This window comes from Vombatus ursinus, unplaced genomic scaffold (genome assembly GCF_900497805.2).
Source record: "Vombatus ursinus unplaced genomic scaffold, bare-nosed wombat genome assembly UNPS02007284.1, whole genome shotgun sequence".
NCBI classification, from domain to species: Eukaryota; Metazoa; Chordata; class Mammalia; order Diprotodontia; family Vombatidae; genus Vombatus; species Vombatus ursinus.
The window spans coordinates 10,007,889-10,026,915 of NW_020947062.1; the positions used below are offsets into that span (position 1 = coordinate 10,007,889).

Consider the following 19,027-nt stretch of genomic DNA (forward strand, 5'->3'; position numbering starts at 1 on the left):
AAAAAATTGTCAACCATTTTTGGCAAATGTTTCATGGGGGGGGAAGGTGGGGGGGGGCGGGGAGGCAGCTAGGTGGTGCAGTGGATAGAGCACCGGCCCTGGATTCAGGAGGACCTGAGTTCAAATTCGACCTCAGACACATAACACTTACTAGGTATGTGACCCTGGGCAAGTCACTTAACCCCACTGCCCAACCAAAAAAAAAAAAGTTTCATGGGGTTGAAAACGAGGAAGGCCTCTAGCATGCTGAACAGACACCCTAGGGTGAAGCTATGGGAGTACACAGATGAGTCACACAAGCTGGGCAAGCAGCAAGAAAGGGTTACAATCTGAATCATTGGACTGAATATGGAAATCAATGAGTTCACATAATTATTTGAGTATTTTGGTAGAAGTCTTTCTAAAATGTGTTGCACGCTTGCCTAAATTACTATAAATAAAGCACTCTCTTCTTGATGATTCATTATTGTGAATATCAATCACTGAACTATGCTGTAATTCCTAGAAGGTAAATTGAGATATATAAGGCTATTTAGAGCCTATGAAATGGTCAGAGTGATGTGTTTTTTTAGTCCTTATGTCTGTTTTCTATTGTTCTGTCTACTGATGTCACTATTTGCTACAATCTGTATCTCCCTATTTTCATCCTGCACCCTTATTTCACATACAGGTCTAAATCAATAATAGAGTAAGAGTCTCAGGGTGGCTGACTTTGGGCCTCTCCTAAGCGCAAGATACGTAGATTTTTTTTGACAACTGTTTCTTGGAGTATTTTTTTTCTTTTTCTTTTCTCTTTCTTTTTGCTTACTGTGCCCTGTGGTGCTGTGCCCTGGAAGTTTCAAAGAGTCTGACCTCTTGCTAACTAGAAAGCATTACTGTACTTTAGATCTGTCTCATGATCAGTTAAGGGAAGACTACAGGAAAGAGTTTCAAAGACAGATAGACATACAGAGAAGAAAACAAGATACATCAAGGGAGACAAGGAGGAAAATCACAGAAAAATGCTAAGCACGGACATTTATTAATGTTAGGTAAACTTCTGGCATTTTATTTGGAATATGGACAGTTATTACTATGCTTTGAAATGTCCCCTTACCCATCCAGTATGTTCCTTATGAACTAAGAAACTGTGTTTCTCTTTTTATGTTCAAGCTTTAAAGTTTAATATCCCACCAACTTTTGAAACTTTGTTTACCCAGAATACAAAGACATGACTTAGGTTTTAGAAATTAATTTTAGATCCTTAGAGGGACATTCAATTTACTATCTAGACCTAAAAGTTCCTTTAATATTAAAAAGGCATCAATGTTTCCTTATCTTTGTTGAGAAATTAATATTGTCTCATCTCACAAATGTTTAAAAGTTTCGATGAAACAAGTTTTATTTCTTCCAAAAGCCATTTTTTTCTCTCCTAATCAAAACCAGCGTTTTAATCTAATTGGGGTATAATGGCAATACTTGATGGAATATAATAGTGGAAATTTTACTCCTTGAGTATAGTCATAATTTATATGACTATAAACGAATCAACAGAAAGACATGGCCTAGATCTGGCCCACAAACAAGGAGTTCCCCATTCCTGATGTGTTTCTCCAAATTATGAAAGAGCTCACAATAGTTCTCTTTTCAACTGGAAACATCCCTAAAGAATTTCAGATAGGATGTGATTTGCAAATACACAATTTATACATAGCTTTTCAGGAAGATATCTATTAAGTAACTGAGGAATACCTTGTGTTCTAAGGAGTCTATCATCTTTAATTAGAGTTGTACTCCAACTGGATGACATCTAATAAATCACAAAAAATTAGCCCATACTCTACATCGCCTGAAGAATCAGGTTACATATTGCCATATACAAATGTTTGTTTTCCCAAAAAATGACATAGCACATTATTTTGTAGTTGTTTATTTGAACTTTCTGATTTTTGCTTACCTTTCGAAATGCTGTTTCATCTGTTTACATGCATAATAACTTCCATCTTTTAGGTTCTGCATCTTTATAACTTCAGAAAATGTTCCTTCTCCTATTTTGCCAATTGCTTTATATTCTACAAACAAAAATAAGTTGATATGTAAGCTGTCATTGAAGTATTGATTTTTACACTCATATTTGACAACATAAACATGTAAAATGGATTCAAATATCCTTGATTTTTAATCTTTAATAGGAAAATGTCATTATTAAAGTGCATGTATTCCTTATTTTTAGACAATCTGATCTACAGAAAAATCCCAATTTATAAAACATTCATTCATCCAATAAATACATATTAAACACCTGTGTGCAGAGCACTGTGCTAGATCAGTCAGTCAAAAAGCATTTATTAAACACCTATTATGTTCCAAGCACTGTGTTAAGTGCTGAGGACATAAAGTAAGGCAAAAATAGCTACTGAATTCAAGGAGACTATAGATGGACTGTTACATGCAAGGAAAAGCAAGAAGGCCAATGTGGGTAGATTATGGAGTAAACAGAAGGGAGTTAATTGTTAAAATACTGGAAAAGATAGGAAGGGTTCAGTTTATAAGGAGCTTTAAATGCCTAATGTTCTCCAGGATGTTTGAGTCTGAAGATAATAGCCATCTGGTGGAGATTATTGAATAGACAGGTGACATGGCTAGACCTATTAGGACTTAGGAAAATCACTTTGGCAGCCAAGTGGAGAATGGATTGGAGTGGAGAGAGAAGTGGCAGGGAGAATGATTAGAAGGTTATCACAACAGTTCAAGCAAGAGGTGATGAGGGCCTGAACTAGAGTGGTGGTGGAGTAAAGTGGACAAAAAAGAAAGAAACTGTGAAGACAGAAACAATAAGATTTGTTCCTGCCCTCATGAAGCATACTATCTAATAAAGATAGGGGTAGGAGCTAGGATAGGGACTGGACCTATAATTTCACCTGTATTAGTGAACTCCCCACTCCTCCAAGAGAAAGCTCCCTCCACCAACGCAAGAAGATACCTTCTCGGGGCAGCTAGGTGGCACAGTGGATAGAGGACTGGCCCTGGATTCAGGAGGATCTGAGTTCAAATCCAGCCTCAGACACATAACACTTACTAGCTGTGTGACCCTGAGCAAATCACTTAACCCCATTGCCTAGCCAAAAAAAAAAAAAAAAAAGATACCTTCTCTGCAATTAATAATCTTCGAAAGTTGCCCAGAGCACTGAGAGGTTAAGTGACTTGCCCAGAATCACAGCCTAATATGGAGATAAAATACCAACAGACAAGCTATAATACATGATAGGAGCTTCAGTGCATTAGGGTCCTCATGGAGTGGGAGTAACCCTGGACTCTTGAGGGCTATGCCAATAAAGCAAAAGTTCAGGCACATCATCTCAAACTGGAAAGGCTTTGCATGCTGGCCTGGGAATCAAGTGTGTACCTACTGAGCTATAGCTCAGTCTTTTCACCAAGTTCTATTCTTCATGAACCCATTAGGGGTTTTCTTAGCAAAGATACTGGCGTGACTTGCATTTTCTTCTCTAGTTCATTTTACAGATGAAGAAACTGTGGCAAATGAGGTTAATTTATTTGCCCAGGGTCACAAAGCTAGTGTCTGAAGCTGAATTTAAACTCAAGTCTTCCTGACTCGAAGTCCGGCACTCTATCCACTGTACCACCTAGCTGCCCTGTGTGTCTAAGGATTAGCATAACAATGATCTGACAGTATTATCACTAGAAAGCCACCAAGTAAGTAATTTGTTTTGGTTATAGCAACTCATAAAAGTCATCTAAAAAGCAAGAAAATATTGCACAGTAGATAGAAAACTGGCCTTGGAGCCAGGAAAATCTCCAGCCTCTGACACATCCTGTCTGTGGGATTCTGGGAAACTGGAAGACTCTAGAGAAGGCGCCAACCTGAATTGGTTGAAGGAGCCTCTTTACCAGGGAGTTCCCAGTACCAATGAAATCACATGCCTAGTCATTATCGGAATAATAATGACTGACATTTATGTTGTGTTTTAAAGGTTGCGAAGCTCTTTGCATATATTATCTGATTTGAGCTTCATTTATAACAATTTTTTGAGATGGCTGCTATAGGTATTATTATTCCCATTTTATAGATAAGGAAACTAAGGCTCAAAGAAGTTAAATGACTCGCCAAATTTTCATGGCTAGTAGGTGTCGGAGGAAAGATTTGAGTTCAGGTGCTCTTGACTTGAAGTTCAACTTTTATCCACTATTCCATACAGCCTCCTACTAAGTTGTAATCTGTGTTGATGCAAGGAGAGACCAGACTGATGAAATTACATTTCCTTGAAGCAAGAGGTTAATCAACTTAAGTATGTGAATGTCAGTAGGAACATAGCAATGAAAAAAAACACTACAGATAACCTTTTCTGATCACATATTTATGTATTTGTGAATACATAATATATAATATGCATATACATATACATATATAACATGTATATCCATAAATACACACATATGTGTGTGTATTTATACATACATATACATATGTGTGTGTGTGTGTATATGTATGTGTATATGCATGCGTATTTTACCATACACATGCATCTATACAGATCTTTCCATCTTCCATTAAAATCCTGCACCAATGATTGCCTCACTGTGGTGTGGAAGTGTTGTGGTATGGTGTGGTGTGGTATGGTGTGGAAGCTCAGGAAGATCCTGAGCTCTCAAAAACTATAAGAGAGGAACCCAACCTCTGACAGGGCTTCCCAATCTGGAAAGACTTCTAATATAATCTCACAACCACACAATCTCAGAGTTAAAGGAGACCATAAGGCCATCTAGTTGAATCCATAACTAAAAGAGAATCCCCTCTGCAACCTACCTGACCAGTGGTCTTAAGCTTTGATTAAAGACCTCTAATGAGAGTGAAGTACTCTATTTCCCAAAGCAGCCCATTCTGAAAGTCATCACTTATACAGAATAACCCACTCCTTTTTATAGATGAGAAAGATGAAACCCAGAATGATTTGTCCAAGGTCCCACGAGGTAGGGTATTTGAATTCAGGCCATTTACAAATCTGTTGCTCTTTGCACTGTACCACACTATCTCCACCTAGGTGATGAATGGTGTGTCTGTGGCCCAAGGATCAGGCTAGCCAAGTTTATAAGTTCATTGCTAAGGTGGCCACAGGGTGATGAATTTTTGGCCACAGCAACTCTCAAAGACTGTCTGCTAAGTGACAGACATATATTCTGCATTGGTGGGGGAAGGACCCACAATCCATGCCTGCAGGTAGTATGTATGAAGTAATCCTAGTTATTTTCCTACTTCGCATGAATCATTTCATAGAGATTTTCCCTTGTTTCTGTATATTCTTTGAATTTTGCAGCAAGGTGGAACACTGCACTGCCCTACACTAACATCGGAATGCCTTAACATTGGGCATTTAATCACATTGTCTTCTAACAAGGAAAACATCTAGATATGGACCACAAATATTAAGTATGTATGTCACATACGGATAAGTCTCATAACAAGCAGGCCGAAATTATACAAGGATTTTAACATAAAGTAAGTTCCTTGAGGTTAAGGAGGCTGTCTTGGTTTCATAACTTATTTTGTCTTCACCCCAGGACAGTGCCTGAGGACATATGGTAGGTGATTAATAACTATTGGTTGAATGATTGATAAGTACATTGCAAAATTACAAAAAAAAATGAGAGGTGGGGGCAAGGGGACAGAGAATAATCAAGACTGACTAAAAGCAAAGTGCATAGTAGAGTAATAAGATAAAGCTAGAAACGATGGAGAGCCTTGGGAGGCAGACAAATTTGTACTTGACTCTATAAACAATAGAGGTCCACTAAAGTCTTTTGAACAGACAAGTGTCATGGCCAGATTTATGCATAAGAAATATTATTCTGATAGCAGTATTAAGTATAAATTGGAGGACATAAGCAAAGGATTTTCCACAAGTTTATTTTAAATAAGGTCCTGTTTCCTAAGAATAATAGTTCACATTTCTGTAGAGTTTATACTAATGTTCTTTCTTAAAACAATCTTGTTTTAACAATCTCGCTACCCACATTTTACAGATGAAGAAACTGAGGTTCTGAGACGTTAAATGACCTGTCCATAGTTACATAGTCTCAGAGCCTGGCCTCTAAGTCCAGTATTTTTTTGCCCTCCATGATGCTGCCTCTTTCCCAAACTGATATCTCACAATGCTATATAAAGTTAAATGGTTCTATTTAGAAGGAGAAAATTGGGAACTGTGATTGATAGCCACCTTATACTTTCTTCCTAAAAATCAATTCTGAAGGAACAAATAAGACCAAATACGTGACACTTTTTAGCTGTGTGACCCTGGGCAAGTCACTTAACCCCAATTGCTTACAAAAGAAAAAAAAAGAAATTTATTCAATAAACATTTACTAAACAGCTACTACGTGCAAGTATCTGTATTAGGCACTATGGAGTATACAAAGATAAATAAGACAGTCCCTAGCCTCTACAAAAGTTCAGTCTAGTACTGAGATAACATACGTACACAAATAACTATTAAAAAGTCAGTGTGATGAGTGGCATGGAGGGAAGTAAAAGGATAATATTTTTTTTCTTCAATTACTTTCAACTGAATTCAACTGCATTCACTGAGGACCTATTACTCTGCTAAGTGCTACGAATAAAAAGCCAAAAATGAGGAAGTCCTAGCCCCCAAAGAGCTTGATTTCTGCTATGGAAATACTTGTTCATAGAAAAGTAAACACAAGATTACTTAGGGAAGGAAAGACTATAACAAACTGGGAGGTAAGGAATAGAATTAGAGAAGGTTTCACAGATGAAATTACACCTGAGCTGAGTTAAAGGAAAAGAGATTGGCAGAAATAAGGTTGAGTGAAGCACATTAATGGCACAGAGGACAACTTGTGAAAATAAATAGTGGTAAAGCATGAAATGCTGAGTTGGAGGAACAGCTAATTTTTCAGGTTAGCTGGAATGTAGAATGTTAAGTGGAATAGTGTCTAATAAAAATGGAAAGGCAGGTTAGAACCAGTTTACATAGCACCATAAATGCCAAGCTAAAGAGTTTGTACTTTATCCTAGTGGTAAGACAGGAAGCCACTATGAACAGGTGAATCTGCTGTCAGGCCTATGCTTTGGGAAGTCATGTGAAAGATGAACTGGATCAGAGGTAGACTGGAAGCAAGGAGATCAATTAAGAGGTTCAGGCAAGAGTTGTTGAGGCCTTAACCAGAGTCAGTCAGTTAATAAACATTTATTAAGCACCTATTATGTGCCAGGCACTGAGCTAAGTGCTGGAAATACAAAAAGAGGCTACAGACAGTCTCTGCCCTCAGGGAGCTCACAATCTAATGAGAGATAACAAGAAAACAAATATGTACAAACAAGCTATATACAGGAAAAATAAGGAATAATTGGAAAAGGGGTAGCATTAGAATTAAAAGGGGCTGGAAAAGGCTTCATATAGAAGATGGGTTTTTACTTGGGATTTGAAATAAGCCAGTAGGCTGAGATGAGAGGGAAGCATTCCAGGTACAGGGGACAGCCAGAGAAAATGTCCAGAGCCAAGAGTGAGAGTGTCTTGTATGAGGAACAGCTAGGAAGCCAGCAGTATCACTGAACTGATGAGTACATGGCAGGGAGTAAAGTGTAAGAACATTAAAAAGGAACTAGGGTAACGATGTGTACCTAAAGAAAAGAGGAAAGATTAAAGAGAAGCTATGAAGGCAAGATTTGGCAACTGAATGGATATAGGAAGTGAAAAACAAATGGGTATAAAATGACACTGTGGTACAATGAAAAAGCCAATAGATAGATTCAGGGGACCCGGGGTCAAACCCCAATTCTGACATTTAAAATCTATATGACCTTAAGCAAATCACTCAACTTCTTTGGGCCTCAGTTTCCTCATATGTAAAATCAAAGGGTTGGTCAAGATAACCCATAAGGTTCCTTCCAGCTCTAAATCTATGATCCTATGACTCTGAAGTTAACAATCTGAGTAACTATGAGGAGGGCAATATCTTCAACAAATTAAAGGAAAGTTTGAACGTGTAGGTTTAGGGACAAAGTTGATCAGCTCTATCATGGACATATTGAGCTTAAAATGCCAACAAGTTTAAAATTGGTCATTCCAGACTGGAATCCAGAAGGAAGATTAGGGGTTGATATACGAATGTGAGAATCATTTCCTTGGAAATGACAAATGAACTCACAGAAGCTAATGAGATTACCATGGAAGAGAGCATAAAGAAATATGAGAAGAGAGTTCAAAAATGCACCTTGGGGTATGCTTACACTAAGAAACGAGGAGATAGATGATGATTCAGCAAAAGAGGTTGAAAAGGGCAGATCAGTAAAAGAACCAGGAGAAAACAGTGTCACAGAATGCAATAAAAAGAAATATCCAGGAGGAAGAGATGGTCAGCCACATGAGAAACAGCAGATAAAGTCATGGAAGATGACAACTAAGAAAAAGCCATTGCACACCTGGTGAGGGCAGTTTCAATTGAATGGTTTCAACAGAAGCCAGATTGCAACAAATTAAAAAGTGAATGAATGAAAAAAAAATGGGTGCTAAGAAAAAAGAGGCAGCAAATAAAGACCACTCTTTCCAGAAATTAAGCAGTGAAAGGTAGGAGACACAAGACAACAGTTTGAAGAGATGGGGAGGGTTAAGCAAAATTTTGTTTTTTCTTGGTTTTTTTTTTGTTTTTTGTTTTTTTTTTTAAGGATGAGGGACACCTGAGCATGTTGTAAGCAGTAAGGAAAGAGACAACAGATAGGTAAAGATTGAAGATGAGAAAATGATTGATAGGGCAAATTCCCAAAGGAGCAAGGTTACAAAAATTCAGGCTACTTAACTTTGGCAAAAGACTTCTTCAGGAATTAAAGGAAGAAAGAGAAAAGAGAAGTGTTTTAAGACATAGAGTAGAGTTGATGAAGTAAGTCATGACAGATGGCCTTGATTTTCTCTCACGAGGAGGAAGAAGGATCATCTACTCAGTGCAAGGAGACAGCAAAAAAGGCTTGAAAAGAAAGAGAGTTTGAAATAGCCACTATAGAGACAGTGATAAAAGGATTGCCTTGTAGTCCAGCTGAGATAATATAATAAGAATCTGTGGTAAAGCCAGTCACCATGGTTATACAGCTTCCTCAAGGACCATCTAATAGCTCAGGAGTAAGAGCTAACACAATGAATGATCAGGATACCATAAGACTGAGGACAAGATGCATATGAATAACAGAAGCACAAGGGGAGTAGGAAGTCAAGGGTGGCTGGCATAGTAGAATTGATTAATCATAGAGCCAAGATTAAAAAGTGGATAATGCATCCAGATAAGGACTGATGGTCTGAGAAAACAAGGAAAATGGAAAGACTAGGGGGATCATATGAGAAGAAAGTGTACAGTAGTGGACAGAAAGTTGACTTGAGAGGCAGCAACACTTGGGTTCAAGACCTGCACCCTGGCTGTGTGACCTTGCACAAGTCATTTAACCTCTCAGTGACCCAAGAAACCTTTTTTTTTCTTCAAGTTTACTTATAATACTTTTATTTTTACTTACATAATTGCATGTTGGGCATTACAATTCACAATGCTTAGGTAACCTACAAATTTTGGCTTTCTATTGTGTTGTGAGAATGAGAACATTAAAGCAACATACAAAACTCTTACATAAATTAACTAGATGCACAAATTTACAGGTTGCAAATGCAAACTTTTTTCCAAGGCTAAATAGCTTAACCTTATGACTTTGGGGGATAACAGTGGGTTAAGGAAAAAAAAACTGGTTTCTAAGGTTTGGATTCAATGTATTCCTGCTAGGATGCTGGCAAGATGTAATACTCTTTAATAAACTATTTCTTGCCAGCCTTAGAAGAAAAACTCAGGAAGTCAGTTCATTTAGATGCTAGAAATGTGACCATTAGATATCCTGTACAGACGTGATGCTTTAGAGAACTAAACTGAAAAGTTATTGAGTGTCAACCAGCCATATAGATATTATATAGACATATTATCAGGTTGATTCTCTATAGAAGTTAACTCTTAGCCTTACTTATCACATGAAGTGACCTGTATAAGGGTTTAGATCAAAGATATCAACAAGATATACTTAAATGAACACCAACGGAACTGTTAACTTGAATACAAGATTAAATCAGTAATGGTTCAACAATCTAAAAAGTACTGAAATTTGTCTAATATCATATATAAATTTCTCCAAGGATAACTTTTTCTTTTCAAAGAAGATTTATTCCAGCTTCATGGAGTGAATTTGAGGCATATATTTGCCAGGGCAAATCTATATTTTGTGAATACTCATACAGCAAATGTTACAAATCTGCTAGCAGCCCATTTAGAAGCATTTTGCAATGGACAATGGATGGACAAATTCATCATACTCCTGCTTGCTGATCTACATCTGCTCTAAGATGGAGAGGGAAGCCACAATAAAATGGATTTGCTCCAGGAAAAGCAATGGTCTTAATTTTCATTGCGCCAAGTGCCATGGCTGTGATTTTCTTCTGTATTCTGTAAGCAGTATCAGGGTACATAGTAGTACTACCAGACAATACTGTGTTGGCATACAGATCTCCTTTTTGGTTATCAACATCATATATTACAACAGAATTGAAAGTGGTCTCATGAATAGCACAGGATTTCATATCCAAAAAAGATGGCTGAGAGAGGGCCTTTGGATACCTGAACCTCTCATTGCCAAAGGTGATCACCTAACCATAAGGAAATTGATAGCTCTTCATGAGGGAAGAAAATAGCTCTCTGACACTCAAAGCCCAGACCCCTTAATAAAAGGATTTGTTCTATGAAGTTTGGATACGGTCAAAGGGCAGTACTTGAGGACCGAGAGGGCCACCACCTCTGGTCAAGGACAACATAGCACAGCTTCTCTTTGATGTCATGAACAACTTCCCTTTACGCCGCAGCAGTAAAGCCAGTATCTTCTTTCTGTCAGTATCTTCATGAGGTAATTTGTCAGGTTACGGTCAGCCAAGTCTAGAGGAAAGATGGCATGGGAAAGGGCATAACCCTCACAGGTGGGCATAATGTGGGTGACATATTGCTAGAGTTCATAATGAAACCAATGGTATATACAATCTGAAGCACACACAGACAACGCAGCCTGAATAGCAACATACGTGACTGAGGTACTGAAGGTCTCAAACATGATGTGACATCTTCCCTCTGTTGGTTTTGGGTTTTACAGGAGCTTCTGTAAGCAGAGCAGGTTATTCCTCATGGGCTACATGAAGTTCACTGTAGAAGGTAAGAGGCCAGATTTTCTCCATGTCATTCCAGCTGGTAACAATACCATGTTCAATAGGATACTTCACAGTCAGGATACCTCTCCTACTCTGGGTCTCATCACCAACATAACTGTTCAACCCCATTACCACCATGACACCCTGGTGTCCTGGGTGTCTAACAGTGGAGGGGAACACAGTCTGAGAAGCATCATCCCCAGTAAAGCCAGTTTTGCACATGCCAGAGCCATTGTCAATGACAAAAGCAATTTCTTCTTTCATTTTTGCTTAATCCAAGGCTGAGCTCTATTTTAGTTACAGAAATTAGAACCAAGAGGAAGACAAGGGAACAGAAAAAAGGGGGAACATCCAAAGCCTACATGTGGTGCTGGCTACTACTGACTGGGACCCAAGAAACTTTCTAAGACTACAAGATGCAGAGACAGCAGTGATCTGCATTCGTAGAGAAAGTTCTTCAGTGGAAGCTTCTTATACACCAATGAAATCACAGGTCTGGTTGACCAACGAAAAAAAAAAAAAAAGAATAGGTTTATGAAGAGAGAGAGAGAAGAAAAGTCAAGATCTTATGATCAGAAGAGAAAAATTTCAGAGTTCAAGATTAATTGGTACAGTTTGAAGCAACATTGAAGTCTAAGGTATGACCACCCCTGTAGTTGGCTGAGGGCAGAATGAATTTGTGTTGGGAATTGGGGAAGATGATAATCTGGGAAGCCAAGAATTCAAGGGTATATCTACAAGAGTAGCAAAGATTCCAAGTATGAGGACAGGGACTGGGGCAGAAAGACAGTGAATTTAACTCTTGGAGCAAAAAGGGAGAATGACTGAGAGGCTAGAGGAGGAAAACAATAAGGATCTAGAACAGCATGATATAAAGATAATATGTAGCAATTTAAGGTTCATAAAACATTTCATATGCATTATCTCCTCTAATAAAATGTAACTATCTTGAAGGCAGGGACTTTTTCATTTTTGTTTTTATAGACCCAGTGTCTAGCATAGTTCTTGACACATAGTAGTTACATAATAAATGTTCATTATCTCTTTTGATTCTCATCTACTGCAATGAAGACATTATAACTATTATCCCTCTCATAGAGAAAGATCCAGATAAGTTAGGTTCCCATGGTCATACAATTAGTAAATGTTGCAGGTGAGATTTATGTTTAAGTCAAGTCCAGCACTTATTTAGTACTTATTCTACTACATAGAGAGAGTAAACCTCAAAGGAGGAAAGATTTCTGAGTGAAAGTACTACATAAAAAGAGTGACAGTGGAAATAAAGCAACAAAATGCTAATTCCTCTGCCTGGACTGAAATGTCAAGGAGCATAAGGGAATGAACAACCAAGCACTGGAGGAGGTGTACAGAGATGAAGTATCATCCAAAGAAAGCCAAATTTCTATGAATGAAAAATGGAAGAGTTTGAGAAGAAATCAAGGATGACTGGGAATTTGTTAACAACACAGCAGGTATTGCAGAGGGCACAGAGAAAGGTGAGGAATGAGGAGGACAGGAATTGGGGAGGGACAGAGATAAAAGTTTGAAGAGAGGTAGCAGGGAAAAGGGATTTTCACCTCAGCAGATGGTGACACTGAATCATGAATCACAAATACTAGAGGGGTAAAAGTTTGCTAATCATAGGAAAGAAAGTACCAGTTAATTAGGTTTCTAGTTGTTCAGAAGAATAGGGTCAAATGGTAAAAATACTGGACAGTATCTTCATTACAATCTTTGAAAGGGGCTGGGAAGATCAAAAGTCACGGTCACTGGATCACAATCAAAAGTCACTGGAAGGCTGTAGAGTGACTCTTCTGTTCCAAGCTGCATGTAGCCACTTCATTCCACTGCTCCTTTTCAACACAATCTCATTAAGGAACCAAGGTTATGAAAGCAGTTAGTAGTAGCACTACATTTTCCACAGCACTGGCAGCCCTTATCTCCATGGGTCCTGAATACAATAATACAAGAAATAATTAAAAATTAATTAGAAACTAATTTAATCTTAAAGAATGAGTGGGCTAAAGAACAAGTCAGTGAAATAATTAATTTTATTAAAGAGAATGATGAGACAATATGTCAAAACTTATGGGATGCAGTAAAAGCAGTAATAAAAGGGAAATTTATATTTCTAAATATTTACATCAATAAAATACCACATTTCACCACATACTCATTGCAGATTTTATACAAAATTTTTTTGCAAAAAAGTAGGGTGTGACCGTTATGTGAAGCTTTTTTTTTAAATTTTGCACTGGTATTACTTAAAAATCATTTATTACTAAACTGTCTTTGGTGCAAGATTTGAAATTGAATACTAACAATGTGCATGTGCTGAGAATTCTAGGCTTGTGGCTCACAATGCATGAGAGAGAAATGCGTATCCATATGCCATTGGTGAATACAATGCTGCTCTGCTTACCTTTCAAGCACAGTGACTAACAGAATTATACCACATGACAATTACGCAATGAAAAGTTATAAACCAATTTGTGGACTGAAAAAACAGAGTGCAACGATTATGCGATGAAAGATGGTGGAGAAAGAGTAGATCAAAGAATTGGATATATAATTTAAAAACTAGAAAAAGAACAAATTAAAAATCCCCAATCAAACACCTTGGAAATTCTGAAAATTAAAAGTGAAATTAATAAAACTGAATGGGATTAGGAATCAAGATGGTGGAGTAAAAATCCCTCCAAATACCTGTAAAAAATGGCTCTAAACAAATTCGAGAGCAGCAGAACCCACAAAAAGACAGAGTGAAACAAATTTCCAGCCCAACAAAACCTGGCAGGTCGGCAGGAAAGGTCTATTGTGCCGAGCTGGGACAGGAATGCAGTTCAGCGTGGGCCCCACAGAAAAAGACCAGGCCTCAGTGATTCCTGAAGCAGATCTCAGGAGACTGAATCACAGGCAGCTATGATTTCCAGACTTCTCAACCCACAAAGGCCAAGGACAACTTAGAAGGTCAGTAGGAAAGGTCTATGACTGCGGTGAGAGAGGAGCTCTGTCCAGCCCCAGTCTTGGCACAGCCCCTTACTGTCGCCTTTGATCATACCACCTTGGAAGAACAAAAAATTTACAGATCCCTAGAATTATCTCTGAAAACAGTTGCACAAAACCCGCAAAGCTTGGAACAGTACATTCTCCACACTGGAAGCAGACCCTATCTTGGCAAAGAGTTTAAAAGTCAAATAATTGGCTGGGAACATGAGCAAACAATGCAAAAAAAAAGTCATACCATAGAATCTTACTTTGGTGACAAAGAAGATCAAAACATATAACCAGAAGAAGACAATAAAATCAAAGCTCCTACATCCAAAGTCTCCAAGAAAAATATGAATCAGTCCCAGGCCATGGAAGAGCTCAAAAAGGATTTTGAGAAGCAAGAGAAGTAGAGGAAAAACTGGGAAGAGAAATGAGAATGATGCAAGAAAATCACGAAAAACAAGTCAATAGCTTGCTAAAGGAGACCCAAAAAAATAGTGAAGAAAATAACACCTTAAAAAATAGACTAACCCAAATGACAAAAGAGGTCCAAAAAGCCAATGAGGAGAAGAATGCCTTCAAAAGCAGAACTGGCCTAATGGAAAAGGAAATCCAAAAGCTCACTGAAGAAAATACTTCCTTAAAAATTAGAATGGAGCAAATGGAAGCTAGTGACTTTATGAGAAATCAAGACATTGTAAAACAAAACCAAAAGAATTAAAAAATAGAAGTCAATGTGAAATATCTCATTGGAAAAATAGCTGACCTGGAAAATAGATCCAGGAGAAATAATTTAAAAATTATTGAACTACCTGAAAGTCATGATCAAAAAAAAAGCCTAGACATCATCTTTCAAGAAATTATCAAGGAAAACTGCCCTCATATTCTAGAACGAGAGAGGAAAATAGAAATTGAAAGAATCCACCAATCACCTCCTGAAAGAGATCCCCAAAGGAAAACTCCTAGGAATGTTATAGCCAAATTCCAGAGTTCCCAGGTCAAGGAGAAAATAGTGCAAGTAGCCAGAAAGAAACAATTCAAGTATTGTGGAAACACAATCAAGATAACACAAGATTTAGCAGCTTCTACATTAAGGGACCAGAGAGCTTGTAATATGATATTCCAAAGGTCAAACGAGATAGAATTACAACCAAGAATCACCTACCTAGCAAAACTGAATATAATCCTTCAGGGGAAAAAATGGTCATTCAGTGAAATAGAAGACTTTCAAGGATTCTTGATGAAAAGACCAGAGCTAATAGAAAATTTGACTTTCAAATACAAGACTCAAGAGAAGCATGAAGAGATAAACAGGAAAGAGAAATCATAAGGTACTTATTAAAGTTAAACTGTCTACATTCCTACATGGAAAGATGATATTTATAACTCATGAGACCTTTTTCAGTATTAGGGTAGTTGGAGGGAAAAAATATATGGAGAGATAGATAGATAGATAGCACAGGGTAAGTTGAAGATGAAGGGGTGATATCTAAAAAATAAAATTAAGGGATGAGAGAGGATTATATTGGGAGGAGAAAGAGAGAGGTAGAATGGGATAAATTATCTCATGTAAAACAGACAAGAAAAAGCTTTTACAGTGGAGGGGAAGTGGGGGAAGGTGAAAGGGAATGAGTGAATCTTATTCTCATTAGATTTGGCTTAAGGAGGGAATAACATACACACTCAATTGGGTATGGAAATCTATCTTACCCTACAGGAAAATAGGGTGGAAGGGGATAAGAGAGGTTGGGATGATAGAAGGGAGGGCAGATTGGGGGAGGGGTAATCAGAAGCAAACACTTTTGAGGAGGGACAAGGTCAAAGGAGAGAATAGAATGGGGGTGGGTGGGATAGGATGAAGGGAAATATACTTAGTTTTTCACAACAAAACAAAATAAAATAAAATGAGGGGGTTAGACTAGATGACCTCTAAGATCCCTTGCAGTTCTTTGATATATGATCTTTCCCATTTTACTTTCTTTAGTGTATCTGTCTCTTATTCAAAGTGTACATTGGATGAGAAAGTCCAAACGTATCTCATTGCTATTGAGGATAGATCATAATAATGTTGGGAGATCTCTTCCATTTAACATTTATTTGTTGCTTTTCCAATTTTATCTCTAACTTTCATCTCCAGATGGATGATATGGCTTAGTTTGGCCCATGTATCAAATGGTTTGAGGCTTATTGTTTCCTCAAATATTTTTTGTTGTTGTTGATGTTGCTGCTGCTGTTGTTGCTGTTGGCATTGCTATTTTGTGAAATGATTTATTGTTTGGAATCTTCTATTCTCCTCCTTGATATTTTTAAAAGGTATTCTAAACCAGTGTTTATTTTAGCTGATCTATCTCCCTCTGTTTAGAATGAAAAACAAGTGTTTCTTAAAAAAAAAAACTGAATGCAAAAAAATTTAATTAATAAATAAAACTAGGAGTTAGATCTATGAAAAAAATTAACGAAATAAACTATCAGTTAATGTGATGTTTTAAAAGAGAGAAGAAAACCAAATCACCAGTATTAAAAATGAAAAGGGGGAATATATCACTAACAAAGATGAAATTAAAGCAATTATCAGGAGTTATTTAGCCCAATTACATGCCAATACATTTAACAATGGAAGTGAAATGGAAGACTATTTACAAAAACATAAACTGCTTAGATTAACAGAAAGAGGAAATAGAATATCTAAATTAACCTATTTTAGAAAAAGGAATTGAATGGGCCATAAGTGATCTCCCTAAGAAAAAAGCATCAGGACCATATGGATTTACAAGTAAATTCTACCAAACAGTTAAAGATAAACTAATTCTAATATTAAATAAATTATTTGGAATGATAGGCAAAGGATTTCTACTAAACTCCTTTTATGTAACAAATACGGTGCTGATACCTAAACCAGGAAAAGCAAAAACAGAGAAAGAAAATTATAGACCAATTTCACTAATGTATATTGATGCAAAAATCCTAAATAAAATACTAGTTAGGAGACTACAAGAATTTTAGTACAAAGATTATTCATTATGACCTATTGGGATTTATACCAGGAATTCAGGACTTGTTTAATATAAGGAAAACTATTAACATAATTGATTATATCAATAACAAAAGTAATAAAAATCACCTGATAATATCATAGATACAAAAAAAAGCTTTTAACAAAACACTACATTCATTCCTATTAAAAACACTTGAAAACATATATATAAAATTGATTTTTTTCTTAAAGTGATAAAAAAGCAATCAGCAAACATTATCTGTAATGGGAATAAGCTACTAGCCTTCCCAATAAGCTCAAGAGGGAAACAATGATGCCCATTATCACCAATATTATTCAATATTCTACTAGAATTGCTAGCAATAGCAATAAGAAAAATAAATTGAAGGATTCGGAATGGGCAATGAGGCAATAAAACTATCTTTTTTTTTTGCAGACAATATGATGGTATACTTGGAAAAGCCTATAGTCAACTAAAAAGCTAGTTGAAACAATTAATAATTTTAACAAAGTAACAGAACATAAAATAAATCCATAAAAACATCAGCATTTTTATATGTCACCAACAAAGCCCTGCAAGAAGAGATAGTAAGAGTTCATTTAAAATAACCATGAACACAGCAAAGGAGCTATGATTACAACCAAGAATCCCCTATCCAGCAAAATTAAGCATAATACTTCAAGGGGAAAAAAAGAGTCATTCAGTGAAATAGAAGGATTTCAAAGCTTTCATAAGGAGAAGACCAGAAATGAACAAAAAATTGAGAAGCCTAAAAAGGTCAAAGGGGAAAAGAAAACAAGGGATTCAATAGAGCTAAACTGTTTACCTCCCTAAATGGGAAGATGATACTTATTATAGTACTAATAGTACAGCTAGAAGGAACATACATAGACAGAAGGCATAGATATAAGGTGAATTTGAGGGAATGACAAAAAAAAATAATTAAGGGATGAGAAAGAGGACTACACTGGGTGCAGAAGAAAGAGAGAGGTAGAACAGGGTAAATTATTTCTCATGAAGAGGGGCAAAAAACTTATTACAATGGAGGAAAAGATGGGAGAGTGGGCGATGGACATCACTTGAACCTTACTGTCATCAGTAGGGGTTCAAAGAGGGAATAATATACATAATCAGTTGAATATAGAAATCTATCTTACCCAACAGGGAAGTATGAGGGGAGGAGATTAAATGAAGGTGGAGGGGGGAGCTAATAGAAGAGAAGGCAGATGGGGAAGGAGGTGGTAGATAGAAGCAAAACACTGTTGAGGAAGAAAAGGGTTAAAGGAGAGAAAGGATAAACAGGAGAAAAAACACAGGAGGGAAATACACAGTAATCATAACTATGAATGGGAATGGGATGAACTCTCCTGTAAAGCAGAAGCAGATAACAGAGGGCATAAAAAACCAGAATCCTATAATATGTTTACAAGAAACACACTTGAAGAAGAAAGACACACACAAAGTAAAGATAAGGGGCTGGAGCAGAATCTATTATGCTTCAGCTGAAGTGAAAAAAAGTAAGGGTAGCAATCCTGATGTCAAAGCAAAAGCAAAAACAGACCTAATTAAAAGAGATATGGAAGGAAACTACATCTTGCTAAAAGGCACCATAGACAATGAAGTAATGCACCAAGTGGCATAGCATTCAAATTCTGAAAAGAGAAGCTAAGTAAGTTACAGGAAAAAAATAGATATCAAAACTACACTAGTAGGGGACCTCAACTGTCTCCTCTCAGAACTTGATAAATCCAACCAAAAAATAAACAAGAAAGAAACTTAGGAGGTGAAAAGAATATTAGAAAGTTAGAT

The 19,027-nt window shown here is 36.9% G+C and overlaps 1 protein-coding gene across 2 annotated transcripts in view; it reads right to left on the minus strand.

Annotated features, from left to right (window-relative positions):
- Positions 1-19,027, minus strand: part of MOK (MOK protein kinase) — a 94,186-nt gene that overhangs the window by 66,579 nt on the left and 8,580 nt on the right. Inside the window, exon 2 of one of the 2 annotated variants that reach the window (XM_027848960.1) lies at positions 1,937-2,051. In XM_027848960.1, the coding sequence (XP_027704761.1) occupies positions 1,937-2,051 (115 nt within the window). Of the gene's footprint in view, positions 1-1,936; positions 2,052-19,027 lie in introns of those variants that run through there. The other variant, XM_027848962.1, reaches the window with a different exon arrangement.